The sequence below is a fragment of the Cheilinus undulatus genome, linkage group 5, assembly GCF_018320785.1.
Source record: "Cheilinus undulatus linkage group 5, ASM1832078v1, whole genome shotgun sequence".
Lineage (NCBI taxonomy): Eukaryota > Metazoa > Chordata > Actinopteri > Labriformes > Labridae > Cheilinus > Cheilinus undulatus.
Genome location: NC_054869.1, coordinates 34,213,102 through 34,229,505, shown reverse-complemented (window position 1 = coordinate 34,229,505; position 16,404 = coordinate 34,213,102). Strand labels below are relative to the sequence as shown.

Genomic DNA, 16,404 nt, shown 5'->3' with positions numbered 1-16,404 from the left:
AGAGCCTCATCTAGTGGCCAGAGCAATGAACTAAATTTAAAGATCATTTAAGAAAAATTGCTGCCTGAAGCTTAAGTGTAATTTTTCAAACTAGTAATGAGTAAAGCGTGAATAAAAGGTGGATTTAAAATAAGGTCAGAAATAAGGTTGGAGCTAATGGTCAGGTATAAAACTCTCAGCGTGCAAATGCAGACCATTCAAGCAACTTTACCATTTTCTCTACAACCTCCTTTTTTCTGCCTGTCCTTGGTTACATTGCAGATGCAGATTTTTACACACACAAATTCATTCAGTTGCAATTTAATTTGACCAGTTTATCTGAATCTATTTTAACAGCTCATTGACTTAACTTTGAACACAATTTGTAGGTTGATATCTACTTTTATATTAATTTTGTGGACAAAAATATAAATACTCTTGGAAAATGACCATTACAACATTGTAAAGATGGCATAGACTGTACTGTATTTTGTATTAAGCTGCTTTTTATATCTGAAGGCCTGGTAGGGCTAGACAGTACAGTATATCCTCCTGGGACCCAGACCTTTCACTTGTGTCCTCTGTAGTGGACATTGAGTTCACATGCTTATCTTTTAACTCTTTAAAGCTACCCTAACAATTCCTGATGTATTTTAAAGAGGACATCCTGGGCTTTCCAGTGATGTGCCATGTGTCAGTTGGGATGCTGGGAACTTTCTCCCAGCATCTTCCAAAATGGCCGATATAGGAATGAGCACATTTTATAGGAAGAGCAAATGTAAGTCAGATATTTTTTGCTATTTGTCTTTTTTGCCATGATAATCATATATTTTCTTGTTAATTGATGTGTCAGGAATTGTTTATTTGATATTTGAAGTAATTTATGATTTTCTTTTTTTGAAATAGTTGCCTTTTTATGAATGTAAATTCTAGTGGACATCAGGACCACATTCATGTATTTTCTAACTACATAGTTGTAGTAGACAGAACTGAAGCAGAAAGAATCATTTACAGCAGTGGTTCTCAAACTAGGGTCCGGGGACCCCTTTGGGTCTGCAAAATAATTCAAAATAAATGATTAAAGTAATGCCATGTCATTAAAAAGCAAATAAATACATACAGGGACCACAGCGCCATAAAACAAGCATACTAAACCAATGACTCCCACGTATGTCAGCTTTGGGCCGATAAAAACTCAGGTATGATTGTGACACATCACGTAAATCTATCACACATCAGGCATCAGTCATTTTGCTCAGGATGCAGGTCCAGCTAGCAACAATGGATAAATATTAAACACACTTCATCAAGTGATGCTAGGCCCAAACCGGCTAAACTGAGAAAATAAGATGACAGCTGTCTGGAGTTCGGTTTTACTAAGAACAGCGACAGAAGACCAAAATGTGTTGTGTGTCTTCATGTGAAGCCATGAAGCCTGCCAAGCTAAAGCCTCATCTGATAACAAAGCATGCAGAGTTTAAGGACAAAACAAAGATATTGTCTGCCAAAAGGGTGAGGAATACAATAGCCAGAAAACAGGAATGGTGAACCCGACCACAACCTCAGAAAAAGCACAGAGGGATTCTTATTTGGCTGCTCAAAGGATCCCAAAAAGTAAGAAGCCACTCTTAACTGGACAAGAGCTTGTATTTAGGTTGAAGAGTTTAAAATACAGCGTCTAGGAGTAGAAATGACAGTTAACATATGTTTAATCAGCTTGAGGGTTTCTGTGGGGGTCCTTGGGAAATTTTCTGCCCTCTAGCCCCCAAAAGTTTGAGAACCCCCGCTTTACAGGATAGTTGAGGGAGACTCATATTTGGACCTGTCAGATGAGGAGAGAGATGAGGATAAGTTTGAACCTGTGATAGAAGAAGATGGTGAAGATGGAGATGATGGTGTAAAGGGTTCAGAAAACCAGACAGATACAGAAACAGACACAGCTAGAGATGAGGAGCAAAGATGTGGATCAAGAATGACAAGTATGAATAGTTTCAGGAGCCACACAAATGCCTGAGATGGTTGACATCAGCCATGCAGAACGATGCAGAAATAAGGGCTGAAGAGGCAAAACATAAATGAGGTGCACCAAATGCAAGATGTTCCTCTGAAAACCAAAAAGAGAAACTGCTTCTGGGTTTATCACCTCTGAAGGTAATAATCAAATAGGTTCAGCAAATACATGGATCTAAATGTAGTTATGTAATAGCTATTTTGGTAATTTACTGTTCAGATTTAAAAAAAAAGGGGGTCAAGGGGAGCTATCAAGAGCTACAAACATTTGATAACAATGGGTTCATTTTAAAAAGAACACGTAGCATCCTTATTATTATGCAAATGAAAACCCAAGATGTTTTTTTCCCCTTTTAGATTGATATATTCCTTTAAATAAAAAACAACATGTTTTTATTTTTTTTCTATGAAAATATGTTGTTAATATGGCATTAAAGTTATTTTTTGTCAGGTTTTCAATTCTACACAGGGCTGTGGTTTTATATGAAAATAGTCCCAGTGTCCACTACAGTGGACATGCTGTAAAATTTAAAAAAAAAATAATTTTCAAAAAGTCAAAATAGTAGGTTGTTTTTTTAAAGACCAAATTGACAGGAAATCACATTAAAAAAGAAAATGAAAGACACTTTTTTCCTCAGGTCCCAGAGCTTTAAAGATGCAGACCCCAGGCCTAACGCTCTGAAAAAGAACAAACTACTAACAGTAATATGCCTGTTAACCATATGTTAATCTATATGAAATGTTTTGTCTAAATTGGGAATTAAGTGTCTTTTTTTTAAGAAGGAAAGATGATTTTACTGAGGGAGTTTTTGTATTTTTCTCCCCCACAGATGGAAAGTTAATTTGTATGTAGTTTATTATGCAGGCTTCATGTTGACATTTTGCAGTTGACTGTTAATAAAAGTGTGTGACATTGGCATTTTCCCCATGCAGATTTGGCTTGCAACTTAAAAGAAATCAAGATGTATCGTGTGCCATTCACCTCAAAAAGTATATTATTTTGGTCCAAATCTCCGAGCTGCTAAAAGCAGTATGATAAGGTGAAACAAGCACACGTGTCATTGCTGCAGCTTAAGTGTACACAACTATGACAGGAGGCCACTATTTTTACTATAGAAAGTATGTTTTTGGAAAAGAAATGTCATATTTAAAAGTGTCCATCAGCTGTCAAGGGGGCGCACTGTAGTTTTTTAGAGGATAGAGCTCATCACATAATCATGACACATTCGAATCTGATTGGCTGCAGTGCTGTGCTTTAATTGGTCAATTGACATTGTGGGCGCGGCCAGACGTCAATGTTTTTGTAGCCCGCTGTCGGTGTATGTAACCGCACCAAGGACTCTGCAATGTGATTTCTTGACATTGATTTGTTTTCATATCGTTAACCCGCCGTCTTCAACACATTATGTACCAGCTTTCGCCATGGGGAAACACTAGAAGGTGAAAAACGGAAGAAACCGAGGAAAAAGCCGGGATGGCGGGCGCCTTTGGCTTCAAAGGCTGCCAGAAAATTCGAGGTCCGCAGATTAGAAACCTGCTGGAGGCGAAGGACTTCATTCTGTTTGACTGCGACGGGGTCATATGGCACGGAGAGAAGGCTATAACCGGCGCAGTGAAGGTGGTGAATTCGCTCATACGACACGGTAAAAACGTAGTCTTCGTCACCAACAACTGCACCAGGCCCAGGGAGAATTATGTGCACAAGTTCTACCGGCTGGGCTTCACTGACGTGATGCTGGAACAGATCTTCAGCTCGTCGTACTGCTCGGCTCTCTACCTGAGAGACGTCGTCAAGGTCCACGGACAGGTGTTCGTCATCGGCTGCGACGGACTCCGCAGAGAGCTGCAGGAGGCGGGCATCCCCTGCGTGGAGGAGGCGGACGATCCGGACGCAACCATCTATAACTGTAACCTGGCCCCGGACGTCAAAGCAGTGCTGGTGGGACATGATGATAAACTGACTTTTCTCAAACTGGCTAAAGCCTCGTGCTACCTGAGGGACCCGGACTGTCTGTTCCTGGCCACCGATAACGACCCCTGGCACCCCCTGTCAGGAGGAAGGATACTCCCAGGTAATATGGAAGTAGTCCAGATCATTGGTGCATTAATACTGCTTTATGTACACTACACTGTGTTTGTATTAGTTCCAAAATATCTCGATATTTTTCCTTCTAATGACAGTTCAGAATGTGTATCTCGAGATATGTTCTCTAATTAAATAATACATGGTTAGTATAGAGCTGGAATTACAAGCTTTGATATGATTTCTCACAAGATATCTAAACCTTTTTGATACCACGAGAATAAGGATGCAGGATGTTGATTTTTTGCATATATCTTGCCAAACTGATTTTTAGCTGATACCAATATATTCACACCTTTTGTAAAAAAAAAAACACTAAGTCTCCAGTTCAAAGAGAAGATGAGTCAAGTAGAGCTGAGAAAGGAGAGAGGAAGTAGACAGTCTGGTAGGTGTTTATATTTGGGACTTCATTCAAATCTCAAAGACTCACAGTGGGACCCCCTGAGCGTGTGGCACCATAGGAAACCACCTATACCTGATGGTTCAGTTGTACATTTGTCGATATTTAAGGCTGATAAATGATATATACAGCCAGCATTTACAAATCATGTGTCTGTAAATGTTGGCAGAAATTTTCATATCAACCAAAACTGATATTTAACTATTAAGGCCAACGTATGCTGATACCAATATCTATCATCCCTATATAAGAACCAATTTAGAAGTTAAAGACACACTATACTGGGTGATTTTTCCTTTTTGATTATCAAAATTGCAGACAAGCATCTACACATTGTCAAAACTGTGCATAAACAGTGACATCTCTGTCTAATAAGGTCAAAATTTTCTACACTACCATAATCAACAAGTATTTCCTAAATAATGAGGAGAATTTTCTTCAAAAAAGCACCAATTATTTGGGACAGTTTAAACAATAATAATGTGTTGTGTACCTTTCTCTAGAACTCATTATGCTGACATTCTTACACTCAAACACATTATGATACTCATCACCTGGTTGTCGTCATTGCAGAATGTGCAAATCCTTTTGTTGTAGTACAGCCCTTTAAAACTTGGTCGTATCACAAAGTCCAGATACATAATGATCTTCTGCCAAATTTTTAACCAAAATAGAGCACTGTCTAAAATGCACAAATATGCTGAGGACAGTTTTAAAAGTCATTGGAACTGACAAGAAGCCCTTGCTCCTTCTCAGTTCCCCTCGCTTTTTCTACATTGACAATGTATTTGTGCAATTTAGGCAGTATTTCTGAGTTTATCTGCAATTTTTCGAAAAATAAAAACAGTATCATTTTTATAAACATCATTTCCCAATTCTAGTTTGAAAAAATACATCAGTATATCTTAAAAACTCAATACAATGCCGAGCCCCAGTTTGACCCGTGCACAGGAAACCACTGGGCCGAGTACCAACAGCATAAAAGGTCTGTGGTCCTGGAGATAGACCCTCAATTTGAAGTGACTGTTTAAGATTCAGGAACGATGTTATTAAACCCTTATCGGCGGTTATTTAGTTGTAACAGCAGCTCAAAGTCTAGCACAAAGTGGATCAAGGGAAAGATAATAAAATGCAAGGGAAAACTTACTGACAACACTTACATAGAGTAACTGATAACTTTATAAAGAGGGGCAAAAAAACTGTGTTTAAAAAAGAATTCAGCTGATGCTTTTTCCCTTGTTTCTTTTGGTGCAAGACTCCCACAATGCCAGCATTTTCTCTCATGAAAAAGGACCGGTTGTCTGAAAAACTCACATCTTCTGCCTTGTAAAAAGTCTTTCCTCTGAATAAGTGTTAATTTTGGCAGCTATTTTTAATTTTAGTCTTAGTTTTCATCTTTAAATGAAATGCATTTTAGTTTTAGTCAAATTTTTGTAATTTCTGCCCTTTTTAGTTTAAGTCTAGTTTTAGTCGATTAAAACTCAAAACATTTTAGTCTAGTTTTAGTCCATTAAAAGTCCTTACATTTGAGTCTCTACTTTTAGTCCAAGCATTTATTCTCTTGCCAAAATCTGGTACCAAATCACCTAAGTGGGTTCTATATACTCTGCCAAACCTGGGGTCCCTGCTTTCTACAGCCGAGAGACAGAATAGCTACAGCTGCATTGTTTTATGACAGATTAACCCAGTGGAGAAATATCACGGATTTTGAATGTCGGACAAAAACGACATAACATTTAGTCTAGTTTTTGTCATCTTGATGAAAACTAAACTTAGTTTTTGTCAGTTTAAGTCATCACATATCTGTTTTTGTTAGTCTAGTTTTTGTCATAGAAAAAAAGGCTTTCGGTGAACATTTTTAGTCATAGTTTTAGTGAAATTAACACTGCTGAATAAGCTGTTAAAGTGCTAAATGCCATTATTGAACTGAAAGACACAGCAGACATCTGGACTGAAATACCTACATGATTTGCAGGTTACAGATGTTTGTCAAAAGGGTTAATATTTGGTCAATACTGAAGTAAAACTGATGTATCTAGTTTTTTTTAACATTTAACACCTTCTCTTTTTTCAATGATACATTTGAAAAAAGTATAACACACACCATGTATTATTGTTGATAGTGGCTGTACTACCCAGTAAGTATTGCACATGTTAAATACCATTGCAAAGATGTTACTGCACACAAACTTTCCTTGTTTTGTCTCCCTAAGATTGCACCCATCCCTTTCAATAAATCTACAAAATTAAGGTCTGTCAATAGTTTTTCACTTAAAAAGTTGACAGCTGATTTAAGGATTGACTTGAAAATTCCTGCTGCCATTTTTATGTCCACAATGCAAACCGTCATGGCTGCTTTTACCGTGACGAACTAACTCTGAAAAAGTGACCAGCTGAATAGATGGATGCACAAAGTGACTGCCATTCTCCTCACTCTTTGTATCGTTAATGTGAAGTGCAAAGGGTTGACTACACAACGCTGCTTCTCATAACACTGCATATTTTACCTGCAGTAAATGTACAGAATATTAGGCTCTGACTGCAGTTTTGTCTCTGAAATACTTAATAACAACAATAAAATGTGTGATTATGTTACAACCCCTGTTGTTAAACACCTCTTATTAAAGCCACGGCATAAACAGACATGGTTGTGTTCATATTGATAAACGATTCATGACTGAATAGGTGTTTGGACAAATGGCCATTCTTCTCAGTGTTTTGTTTATGTGAAAACATACAGGCTTGTCTGCTTCCTCATTATAAGCCTCTAATACAGAATGAATTAATGATGTTGGAATTCCATCTAGCCTAAGTCAGTATAATTAAACCTGACTGTTATTAAGGTATTCATATGCATTATTTAAATGCGGCATTAACATATATTAAATATAGGGTTTTCATAAATCCAGATCAGGATTAGTCGAGAAGAGCTTTTTTTTTTAGAGGTTTAAGACGCTCTGCTTTAATTGAATTGACCGTAGTTCAAGACAAGTCCATCCTGCCGTTTCAGACAGGCATTGTCGAATAAAGACAAAAAGTGTTCTTTAAAAAGATAAAGAATTTCGTAAATGCCTTCGTTTTTACCTGTGTATCAGCAGTGTTATGGTTTTAAATAACAGTTTTGTACAGACTCCAGCTGCTCCAGTTTGACTTTCACATTTGCTGAAATTATTTAAACCATTGGCTTTAAAGAAATAGAGTGCCACACTAAGAAGCTGGTGGCAGTAATGCAGTCTTATTATGGATGTTAATAAGTAGGAAGCTATGCCTTACAAACTAGACACTGTCAGTAAACTTTGATTTCAGGGTGGACAGTTGAAGGCTGCAGGAAAGGATGTCTCATTGGATCCACATTAATCTGACCTTGATTTATCTCTCTGCCCCGGCAGGCTCTGGATCCCTCACCGCAGCCCTGGAGGTGGCCTCTGGCAGGAAGGCCACTGTGATCGGCAAGCCCAGCCGCTTCATGTTTGAGTGCATCTCCAGTCAGTTCAGGGGCGTGGACCCCGCGCAGTGCCTGATGATCGGGGACCGCCTAGAGACAGACATGCTGTTCGGGTCCAACTGCGGCCTGGACACCATGCTCACCCTCACTGGCGTGTCTCAGATCGAGGAGGCCCAAGAGTACAGGAACAGCGAGCTGAGCACCAACCACAGCCTGGTGCCCGACTACGTGGTCGACACCATCGCCGATTTCTTACCTGCGTTTGAGGAACTGGAGGAACAGAGCAATTGACGAGTCCTGAACCTCTAATACAGAGCACAAATTGCTTCTTCTACATTAAAAGTGCAATGTTTAGTCTGCCGTTTGCAAAAAATGTTCCAGACAGCAAACAAGGACTTTGAATGCTCCTACATATCGAGGCGCTGTTTATGTTGTGGCCAAGACGTGCGTCCTTGAAGTAATCGGATTAATTCAGTGCATACCTCAGTGTTTCTTCTAGTGTTGTGCCCATTTGTGACTTGACAGTATCTTCTTGCTGTAAGTGATTCTATCAATATATGAATATACTGCACTTTGGTGTTTGGTATTAGGTTTCCAACATCCAGAGGTATTTTTGTAAAGCCATGAACTGCTCTGTAACAGCATTCATGTGTTTAGCAGCAGGTTGCTTGATCTTCCGCTATAAAGGCAGACATGTACGTACAAAAACGCACAATTGTTTTCTTATGTGTTTGCCTGAGTGTGGCTTCTCCTACATGAAGAGAAGAAAAGAAACACTGTGTGAGCTTATGTCAGCTCTGGTAGAAACTAAGACGACAATCTGCCACTCAGACAGGTGAAGTGTTTTCACTTTTAGCCTTTCTGTCACGTCTGTACTACTTGTGCCAATATTCATCAGAGAACAAAACATCTAACTGAATCATGTAGTAAGAAAAGCAGTTACACATTAATGGTGGCCGGTCATACTGCACTGTTGTGAAACTTTAATGTTGTTAATGTTTACCATATAGAGCATGCCAGCAGGGGTAACAACAATAAAACTACTACAATTTAAACCCTATTTCTTCTTCTCTTTGCCTTTTTATTCTGCTTGTTGTGTCTTTATGCATCAACATTAATCATATGAACACCAAGATCAAAATATTCTTTTAATCATTTGAATCCAGTACTTCACAGAAAGTCATTTCACTCAGAGCTACTGTGAGTTGAAATCCAGCATACGTCAGCATTGTGTAACTAGTTTATTTCAGGGAAGGTATGAAACAAAAAGCAGTAATGTCCTTCTCGTGCATGGATTAGGCATAGTGGTGTCATACATACCGTAAGCACAGGAACAGATTTTTGAGTTAAAGTTGCAATAAGAGTATACTGGAACAGACAAGAAGCTAATTTTGTGGCTATGGCTTGTGGTACACATTAAGATGTCCCTTAGGTATAAACCTAAAATACATAAACATCTAAAAAATAAACATATGTACATTTAAACAGGATTTATGCAATAGTTTATTCTACATCATCTCTCATGTGGCATTAGGTTCTCTGTGTTGAGGAACAGAATGAAAGACACATACTGATCTCCAACTGATAAGGACTTTGGTTGCAGTGATTCAGTCGTATGGCGTTACTCTGGTCCACCACGCTGCAACAGACAGGAAATAGAAAAGATATTAGTGAGAAGAAATTTTAATCCACCAATGGATTATTCCATTGTAGCAAAAAAGAGGGGTGCTCCACACTCTTAACAACAATTTTAAAGCTTTTTAATACCTGAAAAGGAAAATTCATGTCATTTTTCACAATGTAGTGTTATCACTTTTTTTAAATTTCATATGGGAATTTCCCCTTTTAATTCCTTAAAAGCTTTTTTGCACCTCCTCCTCTCTTCAGTTCAAGGTTTGTGAATGCATACGCAATAAAGACTGTCAGGATGTAATTCTCTGCAAAAAACACTGAACTGTCACACAGACAAGCATAAAGTCAAGAATGATTAAAAAAAAATAATCATGCCATGCTAACAACACACTGTAGATTTTTCAAATCTACTCTTCTTTAACTTTAACATAATTTTTGGAGTTTAGAAAAAAATGAGCTGATTTTTCTGTTTTCATAAAACAATCATCTCATCTTTCCAAGATAATTATTTCATAAATTCAGAAAAAAATCCTCTCTCATTAAAACATATCTCAAGGGTGCCATTTTTAGCTCAGGTGGTAGAGTAGGCATGTACAAGGTGTGGCTGTTAAACATTGAGACCACATGGTTCACAGTCACACCGAGTGTTTTATATTAAAGGTGGAGTATTCACACTTGACAGTGACATCTTTAGTTCACTGCTACCTACTGATTGAAGTTCATATGTGCACTTAACAAATTGAACCAATCGTTCCAAATGATCAACGACTTGATATCAAAATAATGGCAGATAAGGAGACAGTTTGACAAACTTTGCATGAAATTTTGAACATGACAAAAGCATGTGCCGAAATTGCCACAAAACTTGACTCCCGATTAAAAGGGAAATGCAAGCACATTTGTGGAGAACAAACTGAAGGAAATCCATTTTTTTAGAAGTAGTGATTACATGTGATCAAACGTGGGTCTTCTAATACGATCCTGAGACAGAAGGGCACCACCCATCGTCACCAAGGATGAAGAAAGCACAACAAAGCATGTCCAAATGTAAGCCCATGCTGATTGTTTTCTCTGGCATTAGGGGTATAATGTTGGGGAGTAGGTGGGCTCCAGAAAGGTTTACAGTGAATCAACAAAATTACAAACAGATTCTGGGAAAAACTGTGAGAAAATATCAGAAGAAAGAGAGCACAATGGTGGAAAAATGGTCTCCCTCTTCATCAAGACAACATGCCAGCTCACACTGCGCTCTTGCTAAAGCAGTTTCTGACCCAAAAACAGATCACAGTGCTTGATGACCCCCCCTATTCTCCTGATCTAGCACTGTGTGACTTTTTTCTGTTCTTAAGATCAAATTTGTCCTCGGGGGAACATGTTTTAAATCTGTTTCAGAAGTTAAGAAAAGAACGACAGAGGTTCCAGGACAACTGTATGAAGAAGACCTACTGAATTGCTATGTTGATGCCGGAGTGTAAATAAGACACTGAAAAATGTTTATCTTCACTAAAAATTTATTACAGCATTAGTCTCAATAGCTATATCTCTTGTACACAGAGGCTACAGTCCTAGCACACTGGTTTCAGGATGCAAACCCACTCCTGTCACCTGTCTGACCCATTTTTCTCCCCATAGTTTGTGTTTCTATTGTGCTGTCCAATCAAATAAAGGGAATAGCCCCAGAAATGGACAAATTTCAGAATCTCAAGACAATTTTCTAATTATTCTAGAAAGAGCCAGATTTTATTTCTTACGTTAAAGCAATGCACTTGTTTTAATTTAAGACATTTTATGACGTTAAAAGTAAAAATATTGGTCATTATTTAAAATAGCTAAAATGTGGAAAGTCCAAGTCAGAACTTCACTTCAGTGATGTTGACATATTGGTAGAGCTGCCATATCCTTCACCACAAAAAAAAAAAAAAAAAAAAAAAAAAAAAAGGCAGCACCAGGACCACGGTCTACAAAAGTATGGACAGTTGATTGTATTTTCAAAGTGTTTGGGGAGTGAATATAATATAATAATTTATCTGCTCCTCTGAATTTTCTTTAAACATAAAAACTTTTTCATAAAAGCATTTTCAAAGATTCTAACAAGCCCATGTATGAACCCTGTTACAAGGACTGACAGAATGTCTTCAAAGACTGATTACTCTCTTATTACTCACAATTTCAGGGCAGAAAAGTTAGAATCTATGTAGGTTTTCAGGCCACAGACGACTCTGCAGGTTTATCTCACACTATGGACAAAGGTTATGTTCTGATACTAAATCAACAGTTTCAGGCCCCCCCCCCCCCCGTTTGCACATCCAGCCAAGTCTTTTTCATCTCAAAGGTCAGCATGTCAGTGAAATGTTCTTGGTTTAGTCTTAGATGAAGCTGTTTGGTAGTTTTGACCTCTCACCTGGATGTATTCCATTTCGTCCACTGTCAGCGGTCTCCTGCGGTACCTCGCCGTGAGAAGCTGAATAGAAGCCAGGGTGTCCGGCGTGCCAGGGATCGGGGTCATAGGTACATGAGGTCTGGATATCTGAGGCTGAGGGGGAGCTGCAGCTGGAGGGGAGGCTTGAGCGTTGTGTGGTGCGAGGTTTACAGCTATTAATTTCAAAGCCTCTTGTGCTGGGAAAGAAAAAAGTCAGTGATAAACTGCTGAAGAGCAAAGATGTCGAAGATCATGAAAAGAAGGGAAATTGTTGATCATGATGACTGCTGTCATGAAACAAAACACACATATCCAGAGTAAGGTGTACATTCAAGTCAATCTACTGTTGGATTGTTTATCTTAACCTGGTGAACTGTTGGCATCTTAAGTAAACTGTGAAACCATTATAAAGTCCAGGGTTGACTGGTTACATCACCCACAGCAGTTTTCAAGGTGGGTTTCTTTACCTGGGCCATCATCATCACACTATATGCATCAGTCATAGACTTTCTCAGACTCACCATTAGGCTTTGGAAAGTCATGTCTGTTGGGAAACTTGATCAGAGGAGAGTGAGGCCGGACAGCCTGTAAACACACAAACATTTTTGATTAGTTTTTGAAAGAACCTGCCAAAAAAAGGCCATTAGCATTGAGACTAATCATCTCTATAGAGTTATTTTACTGTAGGAAACTGCTGCTATGATGTAGGTGTATAGGTGTAACTTTCACATGTCCAGGACAAAATCAGCAAAGAAAATTCCACTTTGTCTAAAGGGGAAACTCAACTAAGAGTGAAAAGGTTATTTTAAAAACTTTAATCTTACTCAAGATGTGCCAGCATGGCGTGGACTACCTTACACATGAAACACTGTCAGATTTATGAAAAGTGTTGATGTCGACTAGTTTATATTTTAAATAAAAGTGTGATCATACAGCAGCTTAAACATCGAAATATGAGCAGCTCATCCTTAGCTGAATTGTGCGAATCACATAGAATAAGCATTTTGTGTTTTCCCTTAAACGAATTGATAATCTGAGCCTCAAATAAAAAGACTCACAAAATGTATTGCTTGTGATCCATACTATTGTTCAAACTAAACAGAAAAACAAAAATAATTGACACTTTCACTGATTTACAAGTCGCAAAATCATGGTAAGCTATATGATGCAAGCTAGCTGTTTAGAATAGAGATGCACCGGTGGTAAAAACTAACCATACTTTGTCCATATAGTACAACAATTTAGCCAATGACTCTGATACTGATACCTATGTTTAATCATTACCTCTTTAGGTGCAACTCTCCCACAATGCAATTCACTCATGTATGATCTTAAAAACAGATGAGATTTTTCAAACAGGTCAGATCATCTGCCCAATAATGAATATCTTACTAAATACACAGTTAGATGTGCTTAATTCAATATATTTTGTTGTCAACCCATAGAAACAACAAAAAGAGTCATAAGTTTGGTAAGTTTAAAAAATTCATATTTGAATTCATCTTCTCATTGAAAAACATCCAAACAAATGACTTATTACTGAGACATAGTCCACTGTTGAACCATTCTCCATTTAGACGCTGTATACATGTTTGCTAGGCTGATTTCTTAAAATTTATATTTAAATTACTTTTTAAATACTTCATCCTTGCCATATAGTAGCACAGCATAATAAACCACGCGAATAACCCTTTATCCCATCAGTGTGTTTGTTTTCTACAGTTTAACTATTTTTTCTAAATTTAGCCTTAAGCAAAGTTAACGACCTCCTCAAAATAAACAGCAAACGATCCTGACAGGCAGAGCTGACGATCTTATGAAATCATTATGAGGTCGACTGATGTATATTATTCAGTAAGTTGTTAAAATCCGCTCCTGTTTCTCTCTCAGATTGTTTAAATTCATGGCATTGCTGTGAGCTTCCCGGTTAAACAAGGACATCAACAAGGGTAACTGTCGTTTTAACACCGTCTCAACACTAACATCCTGACTCAAACAAGCCACAAATCACAAGGATGAAACGTTTTTAACCCTACATTATTTATATCTACTCAACATACCTGTAGCTACAGTATTTTAATTGTCAGGAGCAACGTTACCTGGATAACTCGAGCGGCTGGAGCTGCCATTTTGGAGCTGACTTTGCTCCCCATGACGACCTCACGTTCACTTCCGGTACTACAAAGGCTCCTGTGATTGCTGTAAGACACCATGAGATGGCGCTAATGTAACGCGTAACAGTGAAGTCTATACCATAACATACAGCGGTCCAGAGGATGCGGTTAATGTATGGTGCAGTGGGGACTGCATCTCATCACATGCAAAGAAGCGACATTAATAGGAGATCAATTCAAACCGAAAAGTCGAGATTGTTTTTCCCAAAAAGGTGAGGAAACAAGACTTGGTACGATTAATTATCTATATTTGTTAGCCAAACATTTTATTCAGCGGTGACTTTACCTCTGCTGGTTATGGAAAGCAGTCGACAGCTGTAAAGTCCCAGTGAGCGTCCTTGTATGTTCAATGTTCAGGCCATAATACAGCCTTGACACTGTGAGTAGTCAGTTAGCCTCCTGTGAAAAAGGACACACACAAATAGATAAATATAACACCTTAATCCGCCACTACGCAAAGCAATGGGAGGTCTAGAAAGAAGCTGAAAGCCTTTACTTCACTCAGAGCATTTAAAAAGAAAAAATATTGCCTGTTTGATTAAAAAAAAATACCAAAACAAGGCTGCAATGCTAGGCAACTACAGATATCATACCCCTTATCCTTAAATTCACTCCTCCTTGAGAAAAAATGAAAACGGATAACCTTGTCACGTGGTCAAGGCTTGCCCAATCAAAGATGAGGGTAATAACAGAGCTCTTGTTTGTAAGTCAGACGTGTCACTACGTCACAATTCACGTTTTACAAAAATTAAATATGACACATGACAACTTGATGCGGAAATTTACAGAATATAAGCAAGGAAAGGAAGTATAGCCTCCATTCTTTGGTCTCCATAGAGTATATCCATTTCTAAATAAAGAGTTAACCCATAAAAAACCCACTTCTGCATGGATCATTACACCATTGAGTACTAGGAAGCATTCGCTGACTTAAACAAAAAAGCATTCGATATAATTTATCATGAAATATTACAAAAAAAAAAAAAAAAAAAAAAAAAATGACAGGCATAGTATCACAGGAGTATCTTACAATTGGCTGAAAAGTTTAATTGTGGTGCCCCACAGAGGTCATTGCTGGGTCCACAACTGTTTATTCTAAAATGATGAATGCAATGTGACAAATATGTTCAAATGTATAATTTTTGTATATTACATACAGTGCTTAACAATATTATTAGACCACCACCCAAAGTAAGGTTTATGCCACAGCTGCCTTAAATTAACAGCATTGGTAATTGCCAAAATCCTTTTTTATGTTTCTGCAATGGTTAATACACCAATATGTAGAAGCTCTTTAACCCAAATGATATTTTTAATGCTAAAATATAAATATTATTGTTATCCATGAATTTTCAAATTTACCGATTTACAAAAAAAAAAAAAAAGAAAAAATAGTAAAGCACATTATTATTTTTTGATTAATATGTCAAATTATAGTTATTTACTTGCATTCCTGAACAGAAAAATGAGTTTTAGTGGTTGAATGTTATGCTTGATTCATTTCTGACTTCTCAGAGAAGCCCAGTGAGCCGGCTCAAATTTGGGTATAAAAAGGTGAATTCAGTTTGAAATTCTTCATTCCTGTTCAAAATGGTAGAACTTTTTTAGTTTTAGTTTTCAGTTTTAAACAAGTTTTTGAGAGATTTCTAAAATATCTATGTTTTCTCGTTTTTATGGCAGGTGGTCTAATACATTTTTTAAGCACTGTACATTTTTTTGTTTGTTTTGGTGAGGACTTGCAGCAGTCAATTGGGTGAGGTCACAAATGATATGATTAAGTTAAAATGTTGGTTCAGTGAAAATGTACTCTCATTTAATTTTCTATTATTTTTTTAGAGAATTTTATGCTAAATGTACGTAGTGTTTGATTATTTATTTATTTGGGATTTTAATGTGCTTAGTTTGCTATAATATATCACTGACAAGTGAGGTGAGATTTTGTATTTCAATAGCATGAAACGGCGGAGAAGAGAAAGACAACAACAACGCAATATGCTTTTTATAATTGTCTGTGAGTGGAGCATCTTATTTATAAACGATCTTTGAAGCCAACAAAATCCTTAGTATCTAAACAGCGCCATCTGCTGGATACTAGTATCCTTCTGCGCCTCAAACTGTGGACGATACAGTCAGTGATCTGCATCTAGGGGTTTTCAAAGTGTGGAAAAATGAGCCTCCTGTATGAGAAAATAAATTATTCCGTAGACCCCCCCATAATAAAAATTTGATTTAAGCAACTATATTTTAAAACATTTATGTCTC

The 16,404-nt window shown here is 37.6% G+C and overlaps 2 protein-coding genes across 3 annotated transcripts; one reads left to right on the top strand and one right to left on the bottom strand.

Annotated features, from left to right (window-relative positions):
- The first annotated feature begins 3,291 nt into the window (after positions 1 to 3,291).
- LOC121510334 (pyridoxal (pyridoxine, vitamin B6) phosphatase) lies at positions 3,292 to 8,938 on the top strand. Its single transcript, XM_041788333.1, has 2 exons — positions 3,292 to 4,061; positions 7,862 to 8,938. The coding sequence occupies exons 1-2, from the start codon at positions 3,464 to 3,466 to the stop codon at positions 8,206 to 8,208; spliced, it is 945 nt and encodes a 314-aa protein (XP_041644267.1). The 5' UTR covers positions 3,292 to 3,463; the 3' UTR covers positions 8,209 to 8,938.
- A 464-nt stretch (positions 8,939 to 9,402) lies between these two features.
- On the bottom strand, positions 9,403 to 14,779 carry mrps36 (mitochondrial ribosomal protein S36). 2 transcript variants are annotated; one of them, XM_041788334.1, is made up of 6 exons: positions 14,736 to 14,779; positions 14,429 to 14,541; positions 14,068 to 14,167; positions 12,490 to 12,553; positions 11,951 to 12,165; positions 9,403 to 9,556 (listed from the first exon to the last, which is right to left on the bottom strand). In XM_041788334.1, the coding sequence occupies exons 3-6, from the start codon at positions 14,119 to 14,121 to the stop codon at positions 9,539 to 9,541; spliced, it is 351 nt and encodes a 116-aa protein (XP_041644268.1). In that variant the 5' UTR covers positions 14,122 to 14,167; positions 14,429 to 14,541; positions 14,736 to 14,779; the 3' UTR covers positions 9,403 to 9,538. The 2 variants fall into 2 exon arrangements, with proteins under 2 accessions (XP_041644268.1, XP_041644269.1); XM_041788335.1 differs by having other exon boundaries at positions 14,639 to 14,741.
- Between the last annotated feature and the right edge of the window lie 1,625 nt (positions 14,780 to 16,404).

What these genes read in the sequence shown, in the direction of transcription:
- mrps36 (XM_041788334.1), bottom strand. Translation starts at nt 14,121, where the DNA reads ATGGGGAGCAAAGTCAGCTCCAAAATGGCAGCTCCAGCCGCTCGAGTT. An exon ending in CAGCCGCTCGAGTTATCCAG is followed by an intron (nt 12,554 to 14,067) that starts GTAACGTTGCTC and finishes GTGTGTTTACAG; the next exon opens with GCTGTCCGGCCTCACTCTCC. An exon ending in TGACTTTCCAAAGCCTAATG is followed by an intron (nt 12,166 to 12,489) that starts GTGAGTCTGAGA and finishes TTTCTTTCCCAG; the next exon opens with CACAAGAGGCTTTGAAATTA.
- LOC121510334 (XM_041788333.1), top strand. Translation starts at nt 3,464, where the DNA reads ATGGCGGGCGCCTTTGGCTTCAAAGGCTGCCAGAAAATTCGAGGTCCG. An exon ending in AGGAGGAAGGATACTCCCAG is followed by an intron (nt 4,062 to 7,861) that starts GTAATATGGAAG and finishes CTGCCCCGGCAG; the next exon opens with GCTCTGGATCCCTCACCGCA.